Source organism: Pan paniscus, chromosome 16, assembly GCF_029289425.2.
Source record: "Pan paniscus chromosome 16, NHGRI_mPanPan1-v2.0_pri, whole genome shotgun sequence".
Taxonomy (NCBI): domain Eukaryota; kingdom Metazoa; phylum Chordata; class Mammalia; order Primates; family Hominidae; genus Pan; species Pan paniscus.
In genome coordinates this window covers 15920365-15944638 of record NC_073265.2, presented here as the reverse complement: position 1 = coordinate 15944638, position 24274 = coordinate 15920365, and the positions used below count along the sequence as shown (strand labels likewise).

Genomic DNA, 24274 nt, shown 5'->3' with positions numbered 1-24274 from the left:
CTCTTCGTCACTCCCGCCCCACCACCACCTTCACCATGCCCCCCCACCCCACCACCCCCTGGCCGCAGGCCTCGACGCCCTGGGAACCTTCCTGTATGGGGTGGGATGTCCCAGGGCTCACCGCCATTCATGAAGGGGTGGAGTCTGCCTTCCTGCGGGCCTTTATAAGAGCCGCTGGCTGCCTGTCTGGGCAGGCCTCCTGGCTGCACCTGCTGCAGTGAACAGGCCGGCTGAGGTGTACGGGAGAATGCCGGCCTCTCTCTGCCCCTTTCCGTCTGTGAAATTCCGGCCGGGGCTCCCTGCGATGGCCCTCCCGACACCTTCGGACCGCACCCTCTTCGCGGAAGCCCGGGGACGGTGACGGCGAAGGAGACTCGTTTGGAACCCGAGCCTAAGAGAGGCTCTGAGAGCCTGCTTTGAGCGGAACCCGTACCCAGGCATCGCCACCAGAGAACGGCTGGCCCAGGCCATCGGCATTCTGGAGCCCAGTGTCCAGATTTGGTTTCAGAATGAGAGGTCACGCCAGCTGAGGCAGCACCGGCATAAATCTTGGCCCTGGCCCGGGAGACGTGGCCCGCAAGAAAGCAGGCGAGAGCGGACCGCCGTCACCGGATCCCAGATCGCACTGCTCCTCCGAGCCTTTGAGAAGGATCGCATTCCAGGCATCGCTGCCAAGGAAGAGCTGGCCAGAGAGACGGGCCTCCCGGAGTCCAGGATTCAGATCTGGTTACAGAATCGAAAGGCCAGGCACCCGGGTCAGGCTGGCACGGTGCCCGGGCAGTCAGGTGGCCTGTGCAACGTGGCCCCCGGCGGGTGTCACCCTGCTCACTCGTGGGTCACCTTCGCCCACATCGGCGCGTGGGGAACGGGTTGTGGGGGTGGGGAGGGGTTGTCAGGCTGTGGTGGGGTGGTGGAAAGGCAAGAGAGCTCTGCCCGGGCTGCTTCGACAGCCCAGGTGGCTGCCGGCAAACCCGCGCGTGCGCAGTAGGCGTTCAACCTCCTGGTACCTGGGCTGGCTCTGTGATCCCCGGGATGCCCAGGAAAGAATGGCAGTTTTCCGCTGTGTGGAGTCTCTCACCGGGCCTAGCCCTAGAAGGCAGGAATCCCAGGCCGGTGAGACCTGTGGAGGTGGCAGAGGGAAGACATGCCCCTCCATAGCCAGCCAGGTGTTCCCCACGAAAGAGAGGCCACCGCATTGCCCCGACCCTACCCCGTCCCAACCCCGCCTCCTAAAATTCCTCCAGCAGAGAACAGTATTCTTCCTCGCTGAGGGGTGCTTCCGGCGAGGCGGCCTCTTCCAATGCCTCCAGCTCCCCCGGGGCCTCCGTTTCTAGGAAAGGTTGCACCTGCTGCTGAAACTCCGGGCTCTCCAGGAGCTCATCCAGCAGCAGGCCGGAGGGGAGTGCAGACGAGCGCCCCGGCTGCTGGAGCGCCTGGGAGGGTGCCGGAATGCCTTGCATCTGCCCCTTCTTCGTGGAGGCCTCCGGGGGCAAGGGCTGGCGAGGTGGATCTGCCCCGGCTTGGGGTTCCCACGCTGCCCTGGCGACCTGGGGACCCCGGCCCCAGCCCAAACATGGACTCCCCTGGGACGCAGGTGGGGCAAGCACACCTTGGCCCTGTGGCCCCGCTTGAGCAGGCTCAGGCTGTCCCACCGTGCAAGGGCCTGGCAGGTTTTCGCGCTGCGCGTCCCAGTCCTCCTGGCTTTTGCCCGTGTGTGGAGGCCACTGAGGAGCCTGAGGCTGGGAGAGCGCCCCTTCCGGAGGAGCCGGGGCAGCGTAGGCAAAATCCCCACCTGCCGGGGGAGTTTGGGAGATCCCCTCTGCCGGCATGGCCTGGCTGGGCTGGAGCATGGGGACGGCCTTCGCTCCCTGGCTCACAAAAGCCCCCTGTGGGAGAGCCCCAGTCGCGCAGGGCACTTGGGGTGCACGAAGCCCCGTTCCCCACGTGCTGTTGTGGGCGAAGGCTACCCACAAGGGAGCAGGGTGACACCCGCCGGGGGCCGCGTTGCACAGGCCGCCTGCCTGCTTGGGCGCCCTGCCAGCCTGTCCCGGGTGCCTGGCCCTTCGATTCTGAAACCAGATCTGAACCCTGGACTCCGGGAGGCCCGTCTCTGGCCAGCTCTTCCCTGGCGGTGATGCCTGGAAAGCGATCCTTCTCAACGGCTCGGAGGAGAAGGGCGGTCTGGGATCAGGTGATGGGGTCCGATTTCACGGACGGTCACGGGCAGAGAGAGGCCGGTGGGCTCCCATGCACCTCAGCCGGCCTGTGCACTGTGGCAGGTGCAGCCAGGAGGCCTGCCAGGACAGCCAGCCAGCGGCTCTTATGAAGGCCCTCAGGCAGGCAGGCTCCACCACTTCATGAATGGCGGTGAGCCCTGAGACAGCGCGCCACACCCGGAAGGGTCCCAGGGCGTCCAGGCCTGCGGCCAGTGGGTGGTGAGGTTGGTGGGAGGGCGTGGTGATGGTGGTGGTGGCGCCAGAGACACGAAGAGGAAGGGGGCGAGGGGGAAGGGGTGAGGGGGGCGCGTTTCAGGGGCTGGCTCTCCCGACCTATCCAGGAATCCCGCGGGAACTGGAGGCTGTTCTCTGGGCTCCCACGCGTCTTCAGCAGTGAGAAACCGGCCTGGGAGGGTGGAGGGGAGTTTGGAACTGAACCTCCGTGGAAGTCTTGAGTGTTCCAGGCCCTCTTTCCGTGAAGGAGGCAGTGCCTGTGGGTGTCGCCATTGCCAGGACAGTCTCACACAGGCAGGCGTGTGGCTCTCGTTCATTTCCACGTAGGAGACCAGAGTGAGACCCCAGAGAGAAGATGCCTGCCCGGTGTGATGGCCTGACGATGAATTCCCGTGTGCGGCCACAGGGGGAGTCTGCAGTGTGGCCGGTTTGAAAACTGGCAAGGAGAGCAAAGGCACCATGGCGGTCTTCCTCCCTTCCCTGCATATTTCCGGGTGCCCGCAGAGCTCCGGGAGCAAACAGTCAGCATGACACATCTCTGAGCTGATCAACAAAGTGATGTAAATCTTGTCTAGACTCTGCCTACAGGGGCCTAGTGACATATCTCTGCACTGATCACCCAGGTGATGGGACTTTTGTCTAGGCTCTGTGTATGGGGGCTTTCAGACATATCTCTGCACTGATCACCCAGGTGATGTAATGCTTGACTAGGCTCTGCCTACGGGGCGTATTGACATATCACTGCATTGATCACCGAGGTGACGTAACTCTTGTCCAGTCTCTGCCTATAGGAGGCCTTGTGACATATTTCTGCACTGATCATCTAGGTGATGTAACTCTTGATTACGGTCTGCCTGCAGGGCAGAGATATTGTGAAATATCTCTGCACTGATCACCTAGGTGATGGGACTCTTCTCTAGGCTCTGTCTAATGGGGGCATTGTCAAATATTTCTGCACTGATCACCCAGGTGACGGACTCTTGTCTTTGATTTGCCTGTGGGGGCATTGTGACATATCTCTGCACTAATCACCCAGTTGATGAAACTCTGGTCTAAACTCTGCCTAAAGGGGCATTGTGACAAATCTCTGCACTGATTACTCAGGTGATGTAAATAATGTCTAGGCTCTGCTTAAAGGGGCCTTGTCACATATCTCTGCACTGATCACCCAGGTGATGTAACACTTGTCTAGGCTCTGCTTACAGGTGTATTGTGACATATTTCTGCACTGATCACCCAGGTGATCTTGTCTTGTATCTGCCTATGGGTGCATTGTGACATATCTCTGCCATGATCACCCAGATGATGTAACTGTTGTATAAGCTCTGCCTTCGGGGGAATTGTGAGAGATCTCGCCACTGATCCCCTAAGTGTTGTAACTATTGTCTAGGCTTTGCCAACAGGGGACTTTGTGACATACCATTGCAATGATCACCTAGGGGATGTAACTCATCTAAGTTCTGCCTACAAGAACTTTGTGACATATCTCTGCACTGATCACTTAGGTGATGTAACAGTTTTATAAGCACTGCCTAAAGGGTATTTTGACAAATCTCTGCACTGATCACCTAGGTGATGTAAATCATGTCTACCCTCTGCACAAAGGGGGCATTGTGAAATATCTCTGCACCGATCACCCAGGTGATTCAACTCTTGCCTAGGATCTGCCTAAAGGGGGTATTGTGAAATATCTCTGCACTAATCAACTAGGTGATGAAACTCTTGTCTAAGCTCTGCCTACAGGTGCGTTTTCACATATCCCTGAACTGATGACAAAGATGATGTAACTCTTGCCAAGGCTTTCCCTACAGGGGACATTGTGTCATATGTCTGCACTGATCACCCAGGTGATGCAACTCTTCCCTATGCTTTGCCTACAGGAGACATTGTGACATATCTCAGCACTGATCACCCAGGTGATGCAACTCTTCTCTAGGCTCTGCCTACTGGGGGCATTGTGACATATCTCTGCACTGATCACCAAGGTGATGTAACTCTTTTCTAGTCTCTGCCTACAGAGGGCATTGTGACATCACTCTGCACAGATCACCCGGGTTATGTAACCCTTGTCTATGCTCTGCCTACGGGGGCATTGTGAATTATCTCTGCACTGATCATCCAGGAGATGTGACTCTTGTCTAAGCTCTGCCTAGAGGGACTTTGGGACATATCTCTGCACTGATCGCTGAGGTGACGTAAAACTTTTCTATGCTTTGCCTACACTGGGATTTATGACATATCTGTGCACTAATCACCCAGGTGATGTAACTCTTGTCTAGACTCAACTTACAGGGCGTATTGTGAGATATCTCTGCACTAATCACCGAGGTGATGTAACTCTTTTCTAGGATCCACCTACAAGTGGTATTGAGACGTATCTCTGCACTGATCACCCAGGTGATGCAACTCTTCTCTATGCTCTGCCTACAGGGGACATTGTGACATATCTCTTCACTGATCACCCAGGTGATGTAACGCTTTTCTAGTCTCTGCCTAAAGAGGGCGTTGTGACATCACTCTGCACAGATCACCCGGTTATGTAATTCTTGTCTAGGGTCTGCCTACGGGGGCATTGTGACTTATCGCTGCACTGATGACCCAGTAGAATTGACTCTTGTCTAAGCTCTGCCTAGAGGGACATTGGGACATATCTCTGCACTGATCGCTGAGGTGATGTAAAAGTTGTCTAGGCTTTGCCTACACTGCGATCTATGACATATCTCTGCACTGATCACCCAGGTGATGTAACTCTTGTCTAGGCTCTGCTTACAGGGGGTATTGTGAGATATCTCTGCAATGATCACCCAGGTAGAGGTATGCCACCCTACATAAATTCGAAGATCCCGTATACATAAAATCTAGACAAAAAAGGAAGGAATGGAACCCCCTAAAGCTGGTTCCAAGCCAACCCCATGGCCTCCATGACTTTTTCAAAAAGATATTAGAAAAAACATTTCATAACTTTGTCAAAGTTAAATTACAGGTTAAACCCCGTATATCTTAATGGCACATGCAGCACAAGTAGGTCTACAAGACGCTACTTCCCCTATCATAGAAGAACTTATCATCTTTCATGATCATGCCCTCATAATCATTTTTCTCATCTGCTTCCTAGTCCTGTATGCCCTTTTCCTAACACTCACAACAAAACTAACCAATACTAGTATTTCAGACGCCCAGGAAATAGAAACCGTCTGAACTTTCCTGCCCGCCATCATCCTAGTCCTTATCGCTCTCCCATCCCTACGTATCTTTACATAACAGACGAGGTCAACGACCCCTCCTTTACTATCAAGTCAATCGGCCATCAATGATATTGAACCTACGAATACACCGACTATGGCGGACTAATCTTCAACTCCTACATACTCCCCCCATTATTCCTGGAACCAGGTGACCTATGACTCCTTGACTTTGACAATCGGGTGGTCCTCCCAGTTGAAGCCCCCGTTTGTATAATAATTACATCACAAGATGTCTTACACTCATGAGCTGTTCCCACATTAGGCCTAAAAAGAGACGCAATTCCCAGACGCCTAAACCAAACCACTTTTACCGCCACACGACCAGGGGTATACTATGGCCAATGCTCAGAAATCTGTGGAGCAAACCACAGTTTTATACCTATCGTCCTAGAATTAATCCCTCTAAAAATCTTTGAAATAGGACCCGTATTCACCCTATAGCACCTTCTTTACCCCTCTCCAGAGCTCACTGTAAAGCTAACCTAGCATTAACCTTTTAAGTTAAAGATTAAGAGAACCGACACCTCTTTACAGTGAAATGCCCCAACTAAATACCACCGTATGATCCACCATAATTACCCCGATACTCCTTGCACTATTTCGCATCACCCAGCTAAAAATATTAAATACAAATTACCATCTACCTCCCTCACCAAAACCCATAAAAATAAAAAACTACAATAAACCCTGAGAGCCAAAATGAACGAAAATCTATTCGCTTCATTCATTGCCCCCACAATCCTAGGTCTGCCCGCCGCAGTACTGATCATTCTATTCCCCCCTTTACTGGTCCCCACCTCTAAATACCTCATCAACAACCGACTACCACCCAACAATGACTAATTCAACTGACCTCAAAACAAATAATAACCATACACAACACTAAAGGATGAACCTGATCTCTTATACTAATATCCTTAATTACTTTTATTGCCACAACCAATCTTCTCGGGCTTCTACCCCACTCATTCACACCAACCACCCAACTATCTATAAACCTAGCCATGGCCATCCCCTTATGAGCAGGCGCAGTAGCTATAGGCTTTCACTCTAAGACTAAAAATGCCCTAGCCCACTTCCTACCACAAGGCACACCTACACCCCTTATCCCCATACTAATCATTATCGAAACTATCAGCCTACTCATTCAGCCAATAGCCTTAGCCGTACGTCTAACCGCTAACATTACTGCAGGCCACCTACTCATGCACCTAATTGGAAGCGCCACACTAGCAATATCAACTATTAATCTACCCTCTACACTCATCATCTTCATAGTTCTAATTCTACTGACTATTCTGGAAATCGCCATCGCCTTAATCCAAGCCTACGTCTTTACACTTCTAGTGAGCCTCTACCTGCAAGACAACACATAATGGCCCACCAATCACATGCCTATCATATAGTAAAACCCAGCCCATGGCCCCTAACAGGGGCCCTCTCAGCCCTTCTAATAACCTCCGGCCTAGCCATATGATTCCACTTCTACTCCACAACCCTACTCACACTAGGCCTACTAACTAACACACTAACCATGTACCAATGATGACGTGATGTAACACGAGAAAGCACATACCAAGGCCATCACACACCACCCGTCCAAAAAGGCCTCCGATATGGGATAATCCTATTTATTACCTCAGAAATTTTTTTCTTCGGCAGGATTTTTCTGAGCTTTCTACCACTCCAGCCTAGCCCCCACCCCCCAACTAGGAGGGCATCAGTGCATCACCCCACTGAATCCCCTCGAAGTCCGACTCCTAAACACATCTGTATGACTCGCATCAGGAGTATCAATTACTTGAGCCCACCACAGCCTGATAGAAAATAACCGAAACCAAATAATTCAAGCACTGCTTATTACGATTTTACTGGGTCTCTACTTCACCCTCCTACAAGCCTCAGAGTACTTCGAATCCCCTTTTACCATTTCTGATGGCATCTACAGCTCAACATTTTTTGTAGCCACAGGCTTCCACGGACTCCACGTCATCATTGGGTCAACTTTCCTCACTATCTTCTTCATCCGCCAACTAATATTTCACTTTACATCTAAACATCACTTCGGCTTTGAAGCCGCTGCCTGGTACTGGCACTTCGTAGATGTGGTCTGACTATTTCTATACGTCTCCATCTACTGATGAGGGTCTTACTCTTTTAGTATAAATAGTACCGTTAACTTCCAATTAACTAGTTTTGACAACACTCAAGAAAGAGTAATAAACTTCGTCCTGATTTTAATAGTCAATACCCTTCTAGCCCTACTACTAATAATTATTACATTCTGACTACCACAACTCAACGGCTACATAGAAAAATCTAACCCTTACGAATGTGGTTTCGACCCTATATCCCCCGCCGGCATTCCTTTCTCCATAAAATTCTTCCTAGTAGCCATCACCTTCCTATTATTTGACCTAGAAATTGCTCTCCTATTGCCCTTGCCATGAGCCCTACAAACAACCAACTTACCACTAATAGTTACATCGTCCCTCTTATTAATCATTATCCTGGACCTAAGCCAGGCCTACGAATGATTACAAAAGGGGTTAGACTGAGCCGAATTGGTACATAGTTTAAATAAAAAGAATGATTTTGACTCATTAAATTATGATAATCATATTTACCAAATGCCTCTTATTTATATAAATATTATACTAGAATTTACCAACTCACTTCTAGGAATACTAGTATACTGCTCACATCTGATATCTTCCCTACTATGCCTAGAAGGAATCTGGACCCTGGGCTCTGGAATGCCGTTCTCTGGTGGCGATGTCCGTGTATGGGTTCCGCTCAAAGCAGGCTCCCAGGGCCACGCTTTGGCTCGGGGTCCAAAAGAGTCTCCTTCGCCGTCCCCATCCCCGGACTTCCGCGGGGAGGGTGCCGTCCGAAGGTTTCGGGAGGGCCATCGCGGGGAGCCCCGGCCGGAATTTCACGGACGGACATGGGCCGAGAGAGGCCAGCTGGCTCCCGTGCACCTCAGCCGGCATCTGCACTGCGTCAGGTGCAGCCAGGAGGCCTGCCTGGAAAGCCAGCCAGAGGCTCTTATAAAGGCCCACAGGGAGGCAGGCTCCACCCCTTCATGAATGGCGGTGAGTCCTGGGACAGCCAGCCCCACCCTGGAAGGGTGCCAGGGCTTCAAGGCCTGCGGACGGGTGGAGGAGGGGTGGGGTGGAAGGGCATGGTGATGGTGGTGATGGGGCCGGAGAGACGAAACGGAAGGGGGCGAGGGGGAAGGGGTGAGGGGGTCGCGTTTCGGGGGCTGGCTCTCCGGACCTCTCCAGGAATCCTGTGGGAACTGGAAGCTGCTCTCCGGGCTCCCACGCGTATTCAGCACAGAGAAACCGCCCTGGCAGAGTGGAGGGGAGTGTGGAACTGAACCTCCGTGGGAGTCTTGAGAGTTCCAGACCATCTCTCAGTGAAGGAGGCAGTGCCTGTGGGGGTCGCCGTTGCCAGGACAGTCTCACACGTGCGGGCGTGTGGCTCTCGTTCATTTCCACGTAGGAGACCAGAGCGAGACCCCAGAGAGAAGATGCCTCCCAGGCGTGACGATGGATTCCCGTGTGCGGCAACATGGGGAGTCTGCAGTGTGGCTGGTTTGGAAACTGACAAGGACAGCGAGGGCACCACGCCGGTCTTCCACCCTTCCCTGCATGTTTCCCGGTGCCCGCAGAGCTCCGGGAGCAGTCAGCCTGACACATCTCTGAACTGATCAACAAAGAGATGTAACCCTTGTCTAGGCTCTGCCTACAGGGAATTTGTGACATATCTCTACACTGATCACCCACGTGATGGGACTTTTGTCTAGGCTCTGCCTATGAGGGCATTGTGACATATCTCTACACTGATCACCCAGGTGATGAAACTCGTGTTGGATCTGCCTATGGGGGAATTGTGACATATTTCTGCACTGGTCATCTAGGTAATGGGACTCCTGTCTAGGCTCTGTGTATGGGGGCTTTGTGACATAACTCTGCACTGATTACCCAGCTGATGGAACGCTTGACTAGGCTCTACCTACGAGGCATAGTGACATATCACTGCATAGATCACCGAGGTGATGTAACACTTCTCCAGGCTCTGCGTATAGGGGGCCTTGTGACATATCTCTGCACTGATCATCTAGGTGATGTAACTCTTGCTTACACTCTGCCTGAAAGGGCACTGAGAAATATCTCTGCACTGATCACCCAGGTGTGGGACTCTTCTCTAGTCTCTGCCTACTGGGGGCATTGCCACATATTTTTGCACTGATCACCCAGGTGACACTATCTTTTATTGGATTTGCCTATAGGGTCATTTTGAGATATCGCTACCCTCATCACCCAGGTGATGTAACTCTGGTCTAAGCTCTGCCTAAAGGGGCATTGTGACAGATCTCTGCACTGATCACTCAGGTGATGGAACAATTGTCCAGGCTCTGCTTAAAGGGGCATTGTCACATACCTCTGCACTGATCACCCAGGAGATGTAACTCTTGTCTAGGCTCTGCTTACAGGGGGTATTGTGACATATCTCTGCATTGATCACCTAAGTGAGGTAACACTTGTGTAGGCTCTGCCTGCAGGGGCATTTTGACATATCTCTGCACTGTCAACCGAGGTGGTGTAACTCTTGTCTAGGCTGTGCCTACAAGGGGATTGAGACATATCTCTGCACTGATTCCTAGGTGATCCAACTCTTGACTGGTCTCTGCATACTGGGGATATTGTGACATATCTCTGCAATGATCTCCCAGGTGCTGCAACTTTAGTCTAGGATCTGGCTACAGGGCATTGTGACATATCACTGCACTTATCACCCAGGTGATATAACACTTGTTTAGGCTCTGCCTACAGTGGCATTGTGACATATCACTGCACTGATCACCCAGGTGATGTAACTCTTTTCTAGGATCTACCTACAGGGTGCTTTGTGAAATATCCCTGCAATGATCACCCAGGTGATGTACCAGTTGTCAAGGCTCTGCCTACAGGGACATTGCGACGTACCTCTCCACTGATCATCTAGGTCATGTAACCCTTGTCTAGGCTCTGCCTACAGTGTCAATGTGATATATCTCTGCACTGATCATCCAAGTGATGTTACACTTGTCTAGGATCTGCCTAAAGGGACTTTGTGACGTAACTACACTGATCATCCAGGTGATGGGGCTTTTGTCTACGCTCTGCCTAAGGGGGCATTGTGACATATCTCTGCACTGATCACCCAGGTGATGTAACTGTTGTATAAGCTCTGCCTTCAGGCGAATTGTGAGGGATCTCGCCACTGATCACACAAGTGATGTAACTATTGTCTAGGCTTTGCCTACAGGGGGCTTTGTGACATACATTTGCACTGATCACCCAGTTGATGTAACTCATCTAAGTTCTGCCTAAAGGAGCTTTGTGACATATATCTGCACTGATCACTAAGGTGAAGTAACACTTTTATAAGAACTGCCTACAGGGAATATTGTCAAATCTCTGCACTGATCACCTAGGTGATGTAACTCTTGTCTACCCTCTGCCCAAAGGGGGCATTGTGAAATATCTCTGCACTGATCACCCAGGTGATTCAACTCTTGTCTAGGATCTGCCTCCAAGGGGTATTGTGAAATATCTCTGCACTGATCAACTAGGTGATGTAACTCTCGTCTGGGCTCTGCCTACAGGGGCGTTTTAAAATATCCCTGAACTGATGACAAAGGTGATGTAACTCTTGCCTAGGCTTTGCCTACAGGGGACATTGTGACATATCTCAGCACTGATCACCCAGGTGATGCGAGTCTTCTGTATGCTCTGCCTACAGCGGACATTGTGACATATCTCTTCACTGATCACCCAGGTGGTGCAGCTCTTCTCTATGCTCTGCCTCCAGGGGGCATTGTGACATATCTCTTCAGTGATCACCCAGTTGATGTAACTCTTGTATAGGCTCTGCCTACAGGGGCATTTTAGCATATCACTGCACTGATCACCGAGGCGTTGCAACTCTTGTCTGGGATCTGCTTACAGGGGGCATTGTGGCATATCTCTGCCCTGATCACCCAGGTTATGTAACTATAGTCTAGGCTCTGCCTACTGGAGTTATTGTGACATATCTCCGCACTGATCACCCAGGTGATGTCACTTTTGTCAAGGATATGGCTGTAGGGAAATTGTGACATGTTACTGCACTGATCACACAGCTGATGTAACTCTCGTCTGGGCTATGGCTACAGGGGGCTTCTAACACATCTCTGCACTGATCACCCAGGTGATGTAACACTTGTCTAGGCTCTGCCAAAAGGGGGCATTGTGACACAACTCTGCACTGATCATCCAGGTGATGGAACACTTTTCTAGGCTCTGCCTACAGGGGAATTGTGACATATCTCTGCAGTGATCACGCAGGTGATGTAACCCTTATCTATATCTGCCTACTGCCGGCATTGTGGCTTATTTCTGCACTGATCATCCAGGCGATGGACTCTTGTCTTGGATCTGCCTATGGGGGCATAGTGACATATCTCTCCAGTGATCACTCATGTGATGTAACGCTTGTATAAGCTGCGCCTAAAGGGGAATTGTGACAGATATCTCCACTGATCACCCAGGTGATGTAACAATTTTCTGGGATTTGTCTACAGGGGGCTTTGTGACATATCTTTGCACTGATCACCCAGAAGATGTAACTCTTGTCTAGGCTCGGCCTACAGGGGCTTTGTGACATTTCTGCACTGATCACCTTGGAGATGTAACTGTTGTTTAGGCTCTGCCTACGGGGGCTTTGTGACATATCTCTGCACTGACCCCCCAGATGATGTAACTCTTGTCTAGTCTCCACCTATAGGGGGTATTGTGACATACCTCTGCACTGATCGCCCAGATGATGTAACTCTTGTCTAGTCTCCACCTATAGGGGGTATTGTGACATACCTCTGCACTGATCGCCCAGATGATGTAACATTTATCTAGGCTCAGCCTACATGGGCGTTTTGACATAGCTCTGCACAGATCACCTAGGTTATGTAACTCTTGTCCACTCTCTGCCTACAGGGGGCATTGTGAAATGTCTCTGGACTCTTCTCTATACTCTTCCTAGAGGGGGATTTGTGACATATCTCTGCACTGATCACCCAGGTGATGGAAGACTTGTCTAGGCGGTGTCTTTGGGGGCATTGTGTCAAATATCTGCACTGATCACCCAGGTGATGTAACTCTTTTCTAGGCTGTGTCTGCAGGGATTTTTGTGACATATCACTGCACTGATCACCTACGTGATGTAAGGCTTGTATGGGCTTTGCATTCAGAAGGCTTTGTGACATATCTATGCACTGATCTCTGAGGTGATGCAACTCTTGTCTAGGCACTGCCTACAGGGGACATTGGTACATATCTCTGCACTGATCACCCAGGTGATTGACTCTTGTCTTAGATCTGCCTACATGGACATTGTGACACATCTCTGAACTGATCAACCAAGTGATGAAACTCTTGTCTAGGCTCTGCCTACAGGTGCTTTGTGACACATCTATTCACTGATCACCCTGGGGAGGGAACTCTTGTCTACGCTCTGCCTACAGGAGGCTTTATGACTTATACCTGCAGTGATAACCTAGGTGATGTAACACTTGTCGAGACTCGGCCTACACGGGAATTCTCATATATGTCTGCACTGATCACCCGGGTGATGGAACTCCTGTCTAGGTTCAGCCTATAGGAGTGTTTTGATATATCTCTGCACTGATCACCCAGGTGATGTAACAATTGTCTGGGCTTTTCCTACAGGGTGCTTTGTGATATACATTTCCACTGATCAAACAGGTGATGTAACCCTTGTCAATGTTCTGCTTACAGGGGCTTTGTGACATATCTCTGCACTGATCACCCCATGGAGGAAACACTTTTCTACACTCTGCCTACAGGGTGCTTTACGACTTGTCCCTGCACTGATCACTAGGTGATGTAACACTTGTCTAGGCTCTGTCTACACGGGAATTTTCACATATCTCTACACTGATCACCTAAGTGATGTAACCCTTGTCTCCGTTCAGCCTAGTGGGGATTTCTGACATACATATGCACTGATCACCGAGGTGATGTAAATCATTTCCAGGCTTTTTGTACAGGGGACATTGTGATATATCTCTCCACTGATCACCCAAATGATGCAAATCTTCTCTAGGCTCCGCAGGGAGGGGACATTGTGACATACTTCTGAACTGATCATCCAGGAGATGTAACTATTCTACAGGCTTTGACCAAAGAGAGTTGGAAGGTGTTGGGAGAGCCTCAGCTGGAATTTCACAGACAGACAAGGGCACAGAGAGGCCAGCTGGCTCCCTTGCACGTCAGCCGGGGTGCGCAATGAGCGCAGGTCTACCTAGGATGCTGGCAAAGAGATCTGGAGGTCTGCGTTCCGCCGCCAGGTTCTCCATGGAGGCAGCTGGGAGGCTGCAGGGGCACGGACGGGCTGGCGACGGTGGCATGGAGGTGCAGAGGAGGCGAGCCGCTGGAGGGGTGTCAGGCCTGGACGCTGCATGGGCCCGGTGTTTCACGGGACAGGGGACTCCACCCAGCCCAGGGGAGGACACATTTTCCGGGGGTGGGGGTTGGGGGTGGGGAGGGGGTATTCAGGCGGGAGTGGGGTGGTGGAAAGGCATGAGAGCTCTGCCCGGGCTGCTCCCTCAGCCCAAGCGGCTGCCCGCAAACCTGCGCGTGCGCAGTGGGCGGCCCACCTGCTGGTACCTGGGCCGGACCTGGGATCCCCGGGATGACCAGGAAAGAATGGCAGTTCTGTGCTGTTTGGAGTCTCTCACCGGGCCTAGACCTAGAAGGCAGGAATCCCATGCCGGTCACCCCGGTGGAGGGGGTGGAGGGAAGACATGCCCTTCCATAGCCAGCCAGGTTTTCCCCGCGAAAGAGAGGCCACCGCCCTGCCCCGAGCCGACCCCGTCCAAACCTCGCGTCCTAAATCTCCTGCAGCAGAGCCCGGTATTCTTCCTCGCTGAGGGGTGCTTCTAGCAAGGCGGCCTCTTCCAAGGCCTCCAACTCCCCCGGGTCCTCCGTTTCAAGGAAAGGTTGTGCCTGCTGCAGAAACTCAAGGCTCGCCAGGAGCTCATCCAGCAGCAGGCCTGAGGGGAGAGCAGACGAGCGCCCCAGCTCCTGGAACGCCTGGGAGGGCGCCGGGATGCCTTGCATCTGCCCCTGCCGCGCGGAGGCCTCCGGGGGCGTGGGCTGGTGAAGTGGAGCTGCCCCGGCTTGGGGTTCCCACGCCGCCCCAGCGACCTTGGGACCCCGGCCCCAGCCCCACCATGGACTCCCTTGGGAAATGGGTGGCACAAGCACACCTTCACCCTGTGGCACTGCTTGAGCGTGCCCTGTCTGTCCCACCACGCAAGGGCCCGGCAGGCCGTCGCGCTGTGGGTCCTGGTCCTGCCGGCTTTTGCCTGGGTGCGGAAGCCGCCAAGCAGCCTGAGGGTGGGAGAGCACCCCTTCCGGAGGAGACTGGGTGGCGTAGGCAATATCCCTGCGTGCCGGGGTTGTTTGGGAGATCCCCTCTGCCAGCGCGGCCTGGCCGGGCTGGAGCACGGTGATGGCCCTCGCTCACTGGCTCACAAAAGTCCCCTGTGTGAGAGCCCCAGGCGCGCAGGGCACGTGAGGTGGGGGAAGCGCCTTTCCTCATGCGCCGGCGTGCACGAAGGCGACCCACGAGGGAGCAGGGTGACACCCGCCAGGGGCCGGGTTGCACCGGCCGCCAGACTGCGCGGGCGCCCTGCCAGCCTGTCCCGGGTGCCTGGCCCTTCGATTCTGAAACCAGACCTGAATTCTGGACTCTGGGAAGCCCGTCTCTCTGGCCAGCTCTTCCCTGGCGGCGATGCCTGGAAAGCGATCCTTCTCAAAGGCTTAGAGGAGCAGGGCTGTCTGGGATCCGTTGACGGTGGTACGCTTTCGCCTGCCTTCTTGCGGGCCGCGTCTCCCGGGCCAGAGCCGAGATTCCCACTGGTGCTGCCTTAGATGGCGTGACCTCTAATTCTGAAACCAAATCTGGACACTGGGCTCCTCAATGGCAATGGCCTAGGCCCGCCGTTCTCTGGCAGCTATGCCCAGGTACGGGTTCCACTCAAAGCAGGTTCGCAGGGCCTCGCTTTGGCTCGGGGACCAAATGAGTCTCCTTCACCATCCCCGTCCCCGGGCTTCCGCGGTGAGTGTGCCGTCCGAAGGTGTCGGTAGGGCCATCACGGGGAGCCCTGGCCGGAAATTCACAGACGGACACAGGCAGAGAGAGGCCGGCGGGCTCCCGTGCACCTCAGCCGGCCTGTGCAGTGCGGCAGGTGCAGCCTGGAAGCCTGCCCGGACAGCCAGCCAGCGGCTCTTATAACGGCCCGCAGGCAGGCAGGCTCCACCCCTTCATGAATGGCGGTGAGCCCAGCGACAACCCGCCCCACCCCGGCAGGGTCCCAGGACATCGAGTCCTGCGGCCGGGGGGTGGTGGATTGGGGGTGAGGGTTTGGTGATGGCGGTGGTGGGGCCAAAGACACGAAGAGGAAGGGGGCGATGGGGAAAGGGTGAGGGGGGCGTGTTTCGGATGCTGGCTCTCCGGACCTCTCCAGAAATCCCGCCGGAACTGGAAGCCGCTCTCTGGGCTGCCACGCGTCATCAGCAGGGAGAATCCGAAGTGGGAGGGTGGAGGGGAGTGTGGAACTGAACCTCCGTGGGAGTCATGAGTGTTCCAGGCCCTCTCTCCATGAAGGAGGCAGTGCCTGTGGGTGTCGCCATTGCCCCGACAGTCTCACACACGCAGTCGTGTGGCTCTCGTTCATTTCCACGTAGAAGACCAGAGCGAGACACCAGAGAGAAGATGCCTCTCCAGCGAGATAGCCTGACGATGGATTTCCGTGCGCGGCAACATGGGGAGTCTGCAGTGTGGCCGGTTTGGAAACTGGCAAGGACAGCGAAGGCACCATGACGGTCTTCCACCCTTCCCTGCATGTTTCCGGGTGCCCGCAGAGCTCTGGGAGCAAACAGTCAGCATGACACACCTCTGAACTGATCAACAAAGTGATGTAACTCTTGTCTAGCCTCTGCCTACAGGGGCTTTGTGACATATATCTGCACTGATCACCCAGGTGATGGGACTCTTGTCTAGGCTCTGCCTATGGGGGCATTGTGACATATCTCTACACTGATCACCCAGGTGATGTAACTCTTGTCTATATCTGCCTACTGGCGGCATTGTGGCATGTTTCTGCACTGATCACCCAGGTGATGGACTCTTGTCTTGGATCTGCCTTTGGGGGCATAGTGACATATCTCTGCACTGATCACTCATGTGATGTAACGCTTGTCTAAGCTGCGCCTAAAGGGGAATTGTGACAGATATCTTCACTGATAACCCAGGTGTTGTAACAATTTTATGGGATTTGTCTACAGGGGGCTTTGTGAAATATCTTTGCACTGATCACCCCGGAGATGTAACTCTTGTCTAGGATCGGTCTACAGGGGCTTTGTGTCATATTTCTGCACTGATCACCCAGGTGATGTAACTCTTGTTTAGTCTCTGCCTACAGGGGCTTGTGACATATCTCTGCACTGATCACTCCGGTGATATAACTCTTCTCTAGGATCTGCCTACAGGGTGCTTTGTGACATATCCCTGCTATGGTCACCCAGGTGATATACCACTTGTCAAAGCTCTGCCTACAGGGGCATTGCGGTGTATCTCTGCACTGATCACCTGGGTCAGGTAACTCTTGTCTAGGCTTTGCCTACAGTGGCATTGTGACATATCTCTGCACTGATCACCCAGGTGATGTAACTCTTTTCTAATATCTGCCTACAGGGTGCTTTGTGACATATCCCTGCAATGATCACCCAGTTGATGTATCACATGTCAAGGCTCTGCCTACAGGTACATTGGGATGTATCTCTGCACTGATCACCTAGGTCATGTAACTCTTGTCTATGCTCTGCCTACAGTGGCATTGTGACATATCTCTGCACTGATCATCCGAGTGATGTAAACGTTTTCTATTATCTGCCTAAAGGACTTTGTGACATAACTCTGTACTGACCATCCAGGTGATGGGGCTTTTGTCTAGGCTCTACCTATGGGGGCATTGTGACATATTTCTGCACTGATCACCCAGGTGATGGGACTCTTGTCTAGGCTCTGTGTATGGGGGCTTTGTGACATATCTCTGCACTGATACCCAGGTGACATAATGCTTGACTAAGCTCTGCCTACGGGGCATAGTGACATATCACTTTATTGATCACTGAGGTGATGTAACTCTTCTCCAGGCTCTGACTATAGGGGGCCTTGTGACACATCTCTGCACTGATCATCTAGGTTATGTAACTCTTGCTTACGTTCTGCCTGCACAGGCATTGTGAAATATCTCTGCACTGATCACCCAGGTGATGGGACTCTTCTCCAGGCTCCGCCTACTGGGGGCATTTTCACATATTTCTGCACTGATCACCCAGGTGACGGACTCTTGTCTTGGATCTGCCTATGGGGGCACTGTTACATACCTCCGCACTGATCACCCAGGTGATGTAACTGTTGTATAAGCTCTGCCTAAAGGGGAATTGTGAGAGATCTAGCCACTGATCACCCAAGTGATGTAAGTATTATTTAGGCTTTGCCTACAGGGGGCTTTGTGACATACATTTGCACTGATCACACATGTGATGCAGCTCATCTAAGTTTTGCCTACAGGAGTTTTGTGACATATCTCTGCACTGATCACGTAGGTGATGTAACAGTTTTATAAGCACTGCCTACTGGGAACTTTGACAAATCTCTGCACTGATCACCTAGGTGATGTAACTCTTCTCTACCCTCTGCCCAAAGTGGGCATTGTGAAATATCTCTGCACTGATCACCCAGGTGATTCAACTCTTGTGTAGGATCTGCCTAAAGGGGGTATTGTGAAATATCTCTGCACTGATCAACTTGGTGATGTAACTCTCGTCTAGGCTCTGCCTACAGGGGCATTTTCACATATCCCTGAACTGATGACAAAAGTATTGTAACTCTTGCCTAGGCTTTGCCTACAGGGGACATAGTGACATATCTCTGCACTGCTAATCCAGGTGATGCAACTCTTCTCTATGTTCTGCCTTCAGGGGTCATTGTGACATATCTCTGCGCTGATCACCCAGGTGATGCAACTCTTCTCTATGCTCTGCCTACAGGGGGCATTGTGACATCACTCTGCAGGGATCACCCGGGTTATGTAACTCTTGTCTAGGCTCTGCCTAGAGGGGCATTGTGACATATCTCTGCACTGATCGTTGAGGTCATTTAAAACTTGTCCAGGCTTTGCCTGCTGTGGGATTTATGACATATGTCTGCACTGATCACCCAGGTGATGCGACTATTCTCTATGCTCTGCCTACGGGGGACATTGTGACATATCTCTGCATTGATCAACAAGGGGATGCAACTCTTCTCTATTCTCTTTCTACAGGGGGCATTGTGACATAACTCTGCACTGATCACCCAGGTGATGTAACTCTTTTGTAGTCTCTGCCTACAGAAGGCATTGTGACATCACTCTGCAAGGATCACCCGGGTTATGTAACACTCGTCTAGCCTCTGCCTACGGGGGCATTGTGACTTATCTCTGCAATGATCACCCAGGAGATGTGACACTTTTTGAAGTTCTGCCTCGAGGGGCATTGGGACAGAACTGTGCACTGATCGCTGAGGTGATGTAAAATTGTCTAGGCTTTTCCTACAGTGGGATTTATGACATATCTCTGCACTGATCACCCAGGTGATGTAACTCTTGTCTAGGATCTGCTTACAGTGGGTATTGTGAGATATCTATGCACTGATCACCCAGGTGATGAACCCTTGTCTAGCCTCTGACTACAGGGGCATTTTAACATATCACTGCACTGATCACCGAGATGATGTAACTCTTGTATAGGCTTCGCCGACAGGGGGCATTGAGACATATCTCTGCAATGATCACCTAGGTGATGCAACTCTTGTCTGGTATCTGCTTACAGGGGGCATTGGGATATATCTCTGCCCTGATAACCCAGGTGATGTAACTCTTGTCTAGGCTCTGCCTATCGGAGACATTGTGACATATCTCCGCACTGATCACCCAGGTGATGTCACTTTTGTCAAGGATAGGGCTACAGGGACATTGTGTCATGTCACTGCACTGATCACACAGCTGATGTAACTCTTGTCAAGGCTCTGGCTACAGGGGGCTTGTGACACATCTCTGCACTGATCACCCAGGTGATTTCACCCTTGTCTAGGCTCTTCCAAAAGGGGGCACTGTGACATAACATCACCCAGGTGATGGGACTCGTGTCTAGGCTCTGCCTACAGGGGCATTGTGACATATCTCTGCAGTGATCATGCAGGTGATGTAACTCCTGTCTCTGTCTGCCTAATGGCAGCATTGTGTTATATTTCTGCACTGATCACCCAGGTGATGGACTCTTGTCTTGGATCTGCTTATGGGGGCATAGTGACATATCTCTGCACTGATCACTGATGTGATGTAACGCTTGCGTAAGCTGCGCCTAAAGGGGAATTGTGACAGATATCTCCACTGATCACCCAGGTGATGTAACAATTTTCTGGGATTTGTCTACAGGGGGCTTTGTGACATATCTTCGCACTGATCACCCAGGAGATGTAACTCTAGCCTAGGCTCGGCCTACAGGGGCTTTGTGAAATATTTCTGCACTGATCACCCAGGTGATGTAACTCTTGTTTAGGCTCTGCGTACAGGGGCTTTGAGACATATCTCTGCACTGATCACCCAGGTGATGTAACTCTTGTCTAGGCTCCACCTACAGGGGGTATTGTGATGAATCTCTGTGCTGATCACCCAGGTGATCTAACATTTATCTAGGCTCTGCCTACAGGGGCGTTTTGACAAAGCTCTGCACAGATCACCTAGGTTAAGTAACTCTTGTCCACTATCTGCCTACAGGGGTCATTGTGAAATATCTCTGCACTGATCATCCAGGTGATGGGACTCTTCTCTATTTGCTGCCTATAGGGGGATTTGAGACATATCTCTGCACTGATAACCCAGGTGATGGAAGTCTTCTCTAGGCTCTTTCTATGGAGGCATTGTGTCAAATATCTGCACTGATCACCCAGGTGATGTAACTGCTTTCTAGGCTCTGTCTACAGGGATTTTTGTGACATATCACTGCACTGATCACCTACGTGATGTAAGCCTTGTATGGGCTTTGCCTACAGAAGGCTTTGTGACATATCTATGCGCTGATCTCTTAGGTGATGCAACTGTTGTCTAGGCACTGCCTACAGGGGACATTGGTACATATCTCTGCACTGATCACCCAGGTGATGGATCTTGTCTTAGATCTGCCTACATGGACATTGTGACACATCTCTGAACTGATCAATCAAGTGATGAAACTCTTGTCTAGGCTCTGCCTACAGGGGCTTTGTGACACATCTCTGCACTGGTCACCCTGGAGTGGGGACTCTTGTCTACACTCTGCCTACAGGAGGCTTTATGACTTATACCTGCTCTGATACCCTAAGTGATGTAACACTTGTCTAGGCTCTGCCTACACGGGAAATCTCGCATATCTCTTCACTGATCACCCGGGTGATGTATCTCCTGTCTAGGTTCAGACTACAGGAGCGTTTTGGCATATCTCTACACTGATCACCCAGGTGATGTAACCCTTGTCTAAGCTCTGCCTACAGGGGCATTGTGACAGATCTCTCCAATGCTCACCCAGGTGATGTAACAGTTGTCTGGGCTTTGCCTACAGGGGGCTTTGTGATACACATTTCCACTGATCAAACAGGTGATGTAACCCTTCTCAAGGTTCTGTTTACAGGGGCTTTGTGACATATCACTGCACTGATCACCATAGGGAGGAAACACTTGTCTACACTCTGCCTACTGGAGGCTTTATGACCTATCCTTGCACTGATCTCTAGGTGTTGTAACACTTGTCTAGGCTCTGTCTACACGGGAATTTTCACATATCTCTACACTGATAACCTAAGTGATGTAAGCCTTGTCTAGGTTCAGCCTACTGGGGATTTCTGACTTACCTATGCACTGATCACTGAAGTGATATAAATAATTTCCAGGCTTTTTGTACAGGGGACATTGTGATATATCTCTGCACTGATCTCCCAAATGATGCAAATCTTCTCTAGGCTCCGCAGGGAAGGAGCACTGTGACACGTTTCTGAACTGATCATCCAGGAGATGTAACTATTCTCCAGGCTTTGACGAAAGAGCGTCGGAAGGTGTTGCAAGAAACTCAGCCAGAATTTCATGGATGGACAAGGGCACAGAGAGGCCAGCGATCTCCCTTGCATGACAGCCTGGGTGCACAATGAGTGCAGGTCAGGCCAGGAGGCCAGAAAAGAGAGCTAGAGGTTTGCGTTCCGCCGCCAGGTGCTCCATGGTGGCAGCTGGGAGGCTGCAGGGGCATGGAGAGTTCCGGAGAGCCAGCTCCCGAAACGCGCACCCCTCACCCCTTCCCCCTCGCCCCCTTCCTCTTAGTGTCTCCGGCCCCATCACCACCATCACGACACCAAACCAACATCGCTCCGCCGCAGGTCTCAACGCCCTGGGACCCTTCCGGGGTGGGGTGGGATGTCCCAGGGCTCACCACCATTCATGAAGTGGTGGAGCCTGCCTGCATGCGGGCCTTTATAAGAGCCGCTGGCTCTCTGTCCTGGCAGGCCTCCTGGCTTCACCTTCTGCAGTGCAAAGGCAGGCTGAGGTGCATGGGAGCCCGCCGGCCTCCCTCTGCCCGTGTCTGTCCGTGAAATTCCGACCGGTTCTCCCCGCGATGCCCCTCCCGACACCTTCAGACGGCACCCTCCCCGCGGAAGCCCGGGGACAGGGAAGGCGAAGGAGACTCGTTTGGACCCGAAGCCAAAGGGAGGCCCTGCGAGCCTGGTTTGAGCGGAACCCGTACCCGCGCATCGCCACCAGAGAATGACTGACCCAGGCCATCAGCATTCCGGAGCCCTGGGTCCAGATTTGGTTTCAGCATGAGAGGGCACGTCAACTGAGGCAGCACCGGCGGGAATCTCAGCCCTGGCCTGGGAGACGAGGCCCGCAGGAAGGCAGGCAAAAGCGGACCGCCGTCACCGGATCCCAGACAGCCCTGCTCCTCTGAGCCTTTGGGAAGGATCGTTTTCCAGGCATCGACGCCAGGGAAGAGCTGGCCAGAGAGACTGGCATCCCGGAGTCCAGGATTCAGATCTGGTTTCATAATCGAAGGGCCAGGTGACCGGGATAGGCTGGCAGGGCGCCCGTGCAGGCAGGCGGCCTGTGCAACACTGCCCCTGGCGGGTGTCACCCAGCTCTCTCGTGGGTCGCCTTCGCCAACACCGGCGTGTGGGGAAAGAGGCTTCATGCATGCCTCGTTCCCTGCGCGCCTGGGGCTCTCCCACAGGGGGCTTTCTTGAGCCAGGGAGCAAGGGCCGTCCCCGTGCCCAGCCCAGCCAGGCCGCGCCAGCAGAGGGGATCTCCCACCATGCCCCGACACGCAGGGATTTTGGGTACGTTGCCCCGGCTCGTACAGAAGGGGCGCTCTCCCACCCTCAGGCTCTTCGGTGGCCTCCGCACCCAGGCATAAGCCAGGATGACCGGGAACCACAGCGCGATGGCCTGCTGGGCCCTTGCGTGATGGATCAGCCTGGGCCCGCTCAAGTGGAGCCACAGGACCAAGGTGTGCTTGTGCCACCCGCATCCCAGCGGATTCCGTGGTGTGGCTGGGGCCGGGGTCTCCAGGTCGCCGGGGCGGCGTGGGAACCCCAAGCCAGGGCAGCTCCACCTCACCAGCCCGCGCCCCCGGAAACATCCGCGCGGCACGGGCAGACGCAAGGCATCCCGGGGCCCACACAGACGCTCCAGGAGCTGGGGCGCTCATCTGCACTCCCCTCCGGCCTGCTGCTGGAAGAGCTCCTGGCAAGCCCGGAGTTTCTGCAGCAGGCACAACATTTCCTAGAAACGGAGGCCCCAGGGGAGCTGGAGGCCTTGGAAGAGGCCGCCTCGCTGGAAGCACCCCTCAGCGAGGAAGAATACCGGGCTCTGCTGGAGGAGTTTAGGACGCGGGTTTGGGACAGGGTAGGGTCGGGTCGAGAAAGGGTGGTGGCCTCCATTTTGCGGGGAACAACTGGCTGGCTATGGAGGGGTGTGTCCTCCCCCCACCCTCCACCAGGCTGACCGGCCTGGGATTCCTGCCTTCTAGGTCCAGGCCTGGTGAGAGACTCCACACAGTGGAGAACTGCCATTCTTTCCTGGGCATCCCAGGTATCACAGAGCCGGCCCAGGTACCAACAGGTGGGCCCCTTACTGCACATGTGTGGGTTTGTGGGCAGCTGCCTGGGCTGTGGGAGCTGCCCGGGTAGAGCTCTCATGCCTTTCCCCCACCCCACCCCCGCCTGACCACCCCTCCCCACCCCCACACCCCCTGGAAAATGCATCCTCCCCTGGGCTGGGTGGAGACCCTCATCCCGCAAAACACTGGGCCTGCGCAGTGTCCAGGCCTGACACACCTCCGGAGGCTCGCCTCCGCTGTGCCTCCGCGTCACCGTCGCCGGCCTGCCCGTGCCCCTGCA

At 53.1% G+C, this 24274-nt stretch overlaps 1 protein-coding gene and 4 pseudogenes across 1 annotated transcript; 4 read left to right on the top strand and 1 right to left on the bottom strand.

The window, feature by feature from the left end:
• Window positions 1-232: 232 nt before the first annotated feature.
• Window positions 233-988, top strand: LOC100992432 (double homeobox protein 1-like). Its single transcript, XM_055099017.2, is given in 1 exon segment — window positions 233-988. A coding segment is annotated over 1 exon segment (741 nt). The 5' UTR covers window positions 233-247.
• A 4302-nt stretch (window positions 989-5290) lies between these two features.
• Window positions 5291-6138, top strand: LOC117978735 (cytochrome c oxidase subunit 2-like; annotated as a pseudogene).
• A 170-nt stretch (window positions 6139-6308) lies between these two features.
• On the top strand, window positions 6309-7225 carry LOC117978736 (ATP synthase subunit a-like; annotated as a pseudogene).
• A 7406-nt stretch (window positions 7226-14631) lies between these two features.
• Window positions 14632-15900, bottom strand: LOC100985792 (double homeobox protein 4-like protein 4; annotated as a pseudogene).
• Window positions 15901-22425: 6525 nt separating this feature from the next.
• On the top strand, window positions 22426-23879 carry LOC100989148 (double homeobox protein 4-like protein 4; annotated as a pseudogene).
• Window positions 23880-24274: the final 395 nt, after the last annotated feature.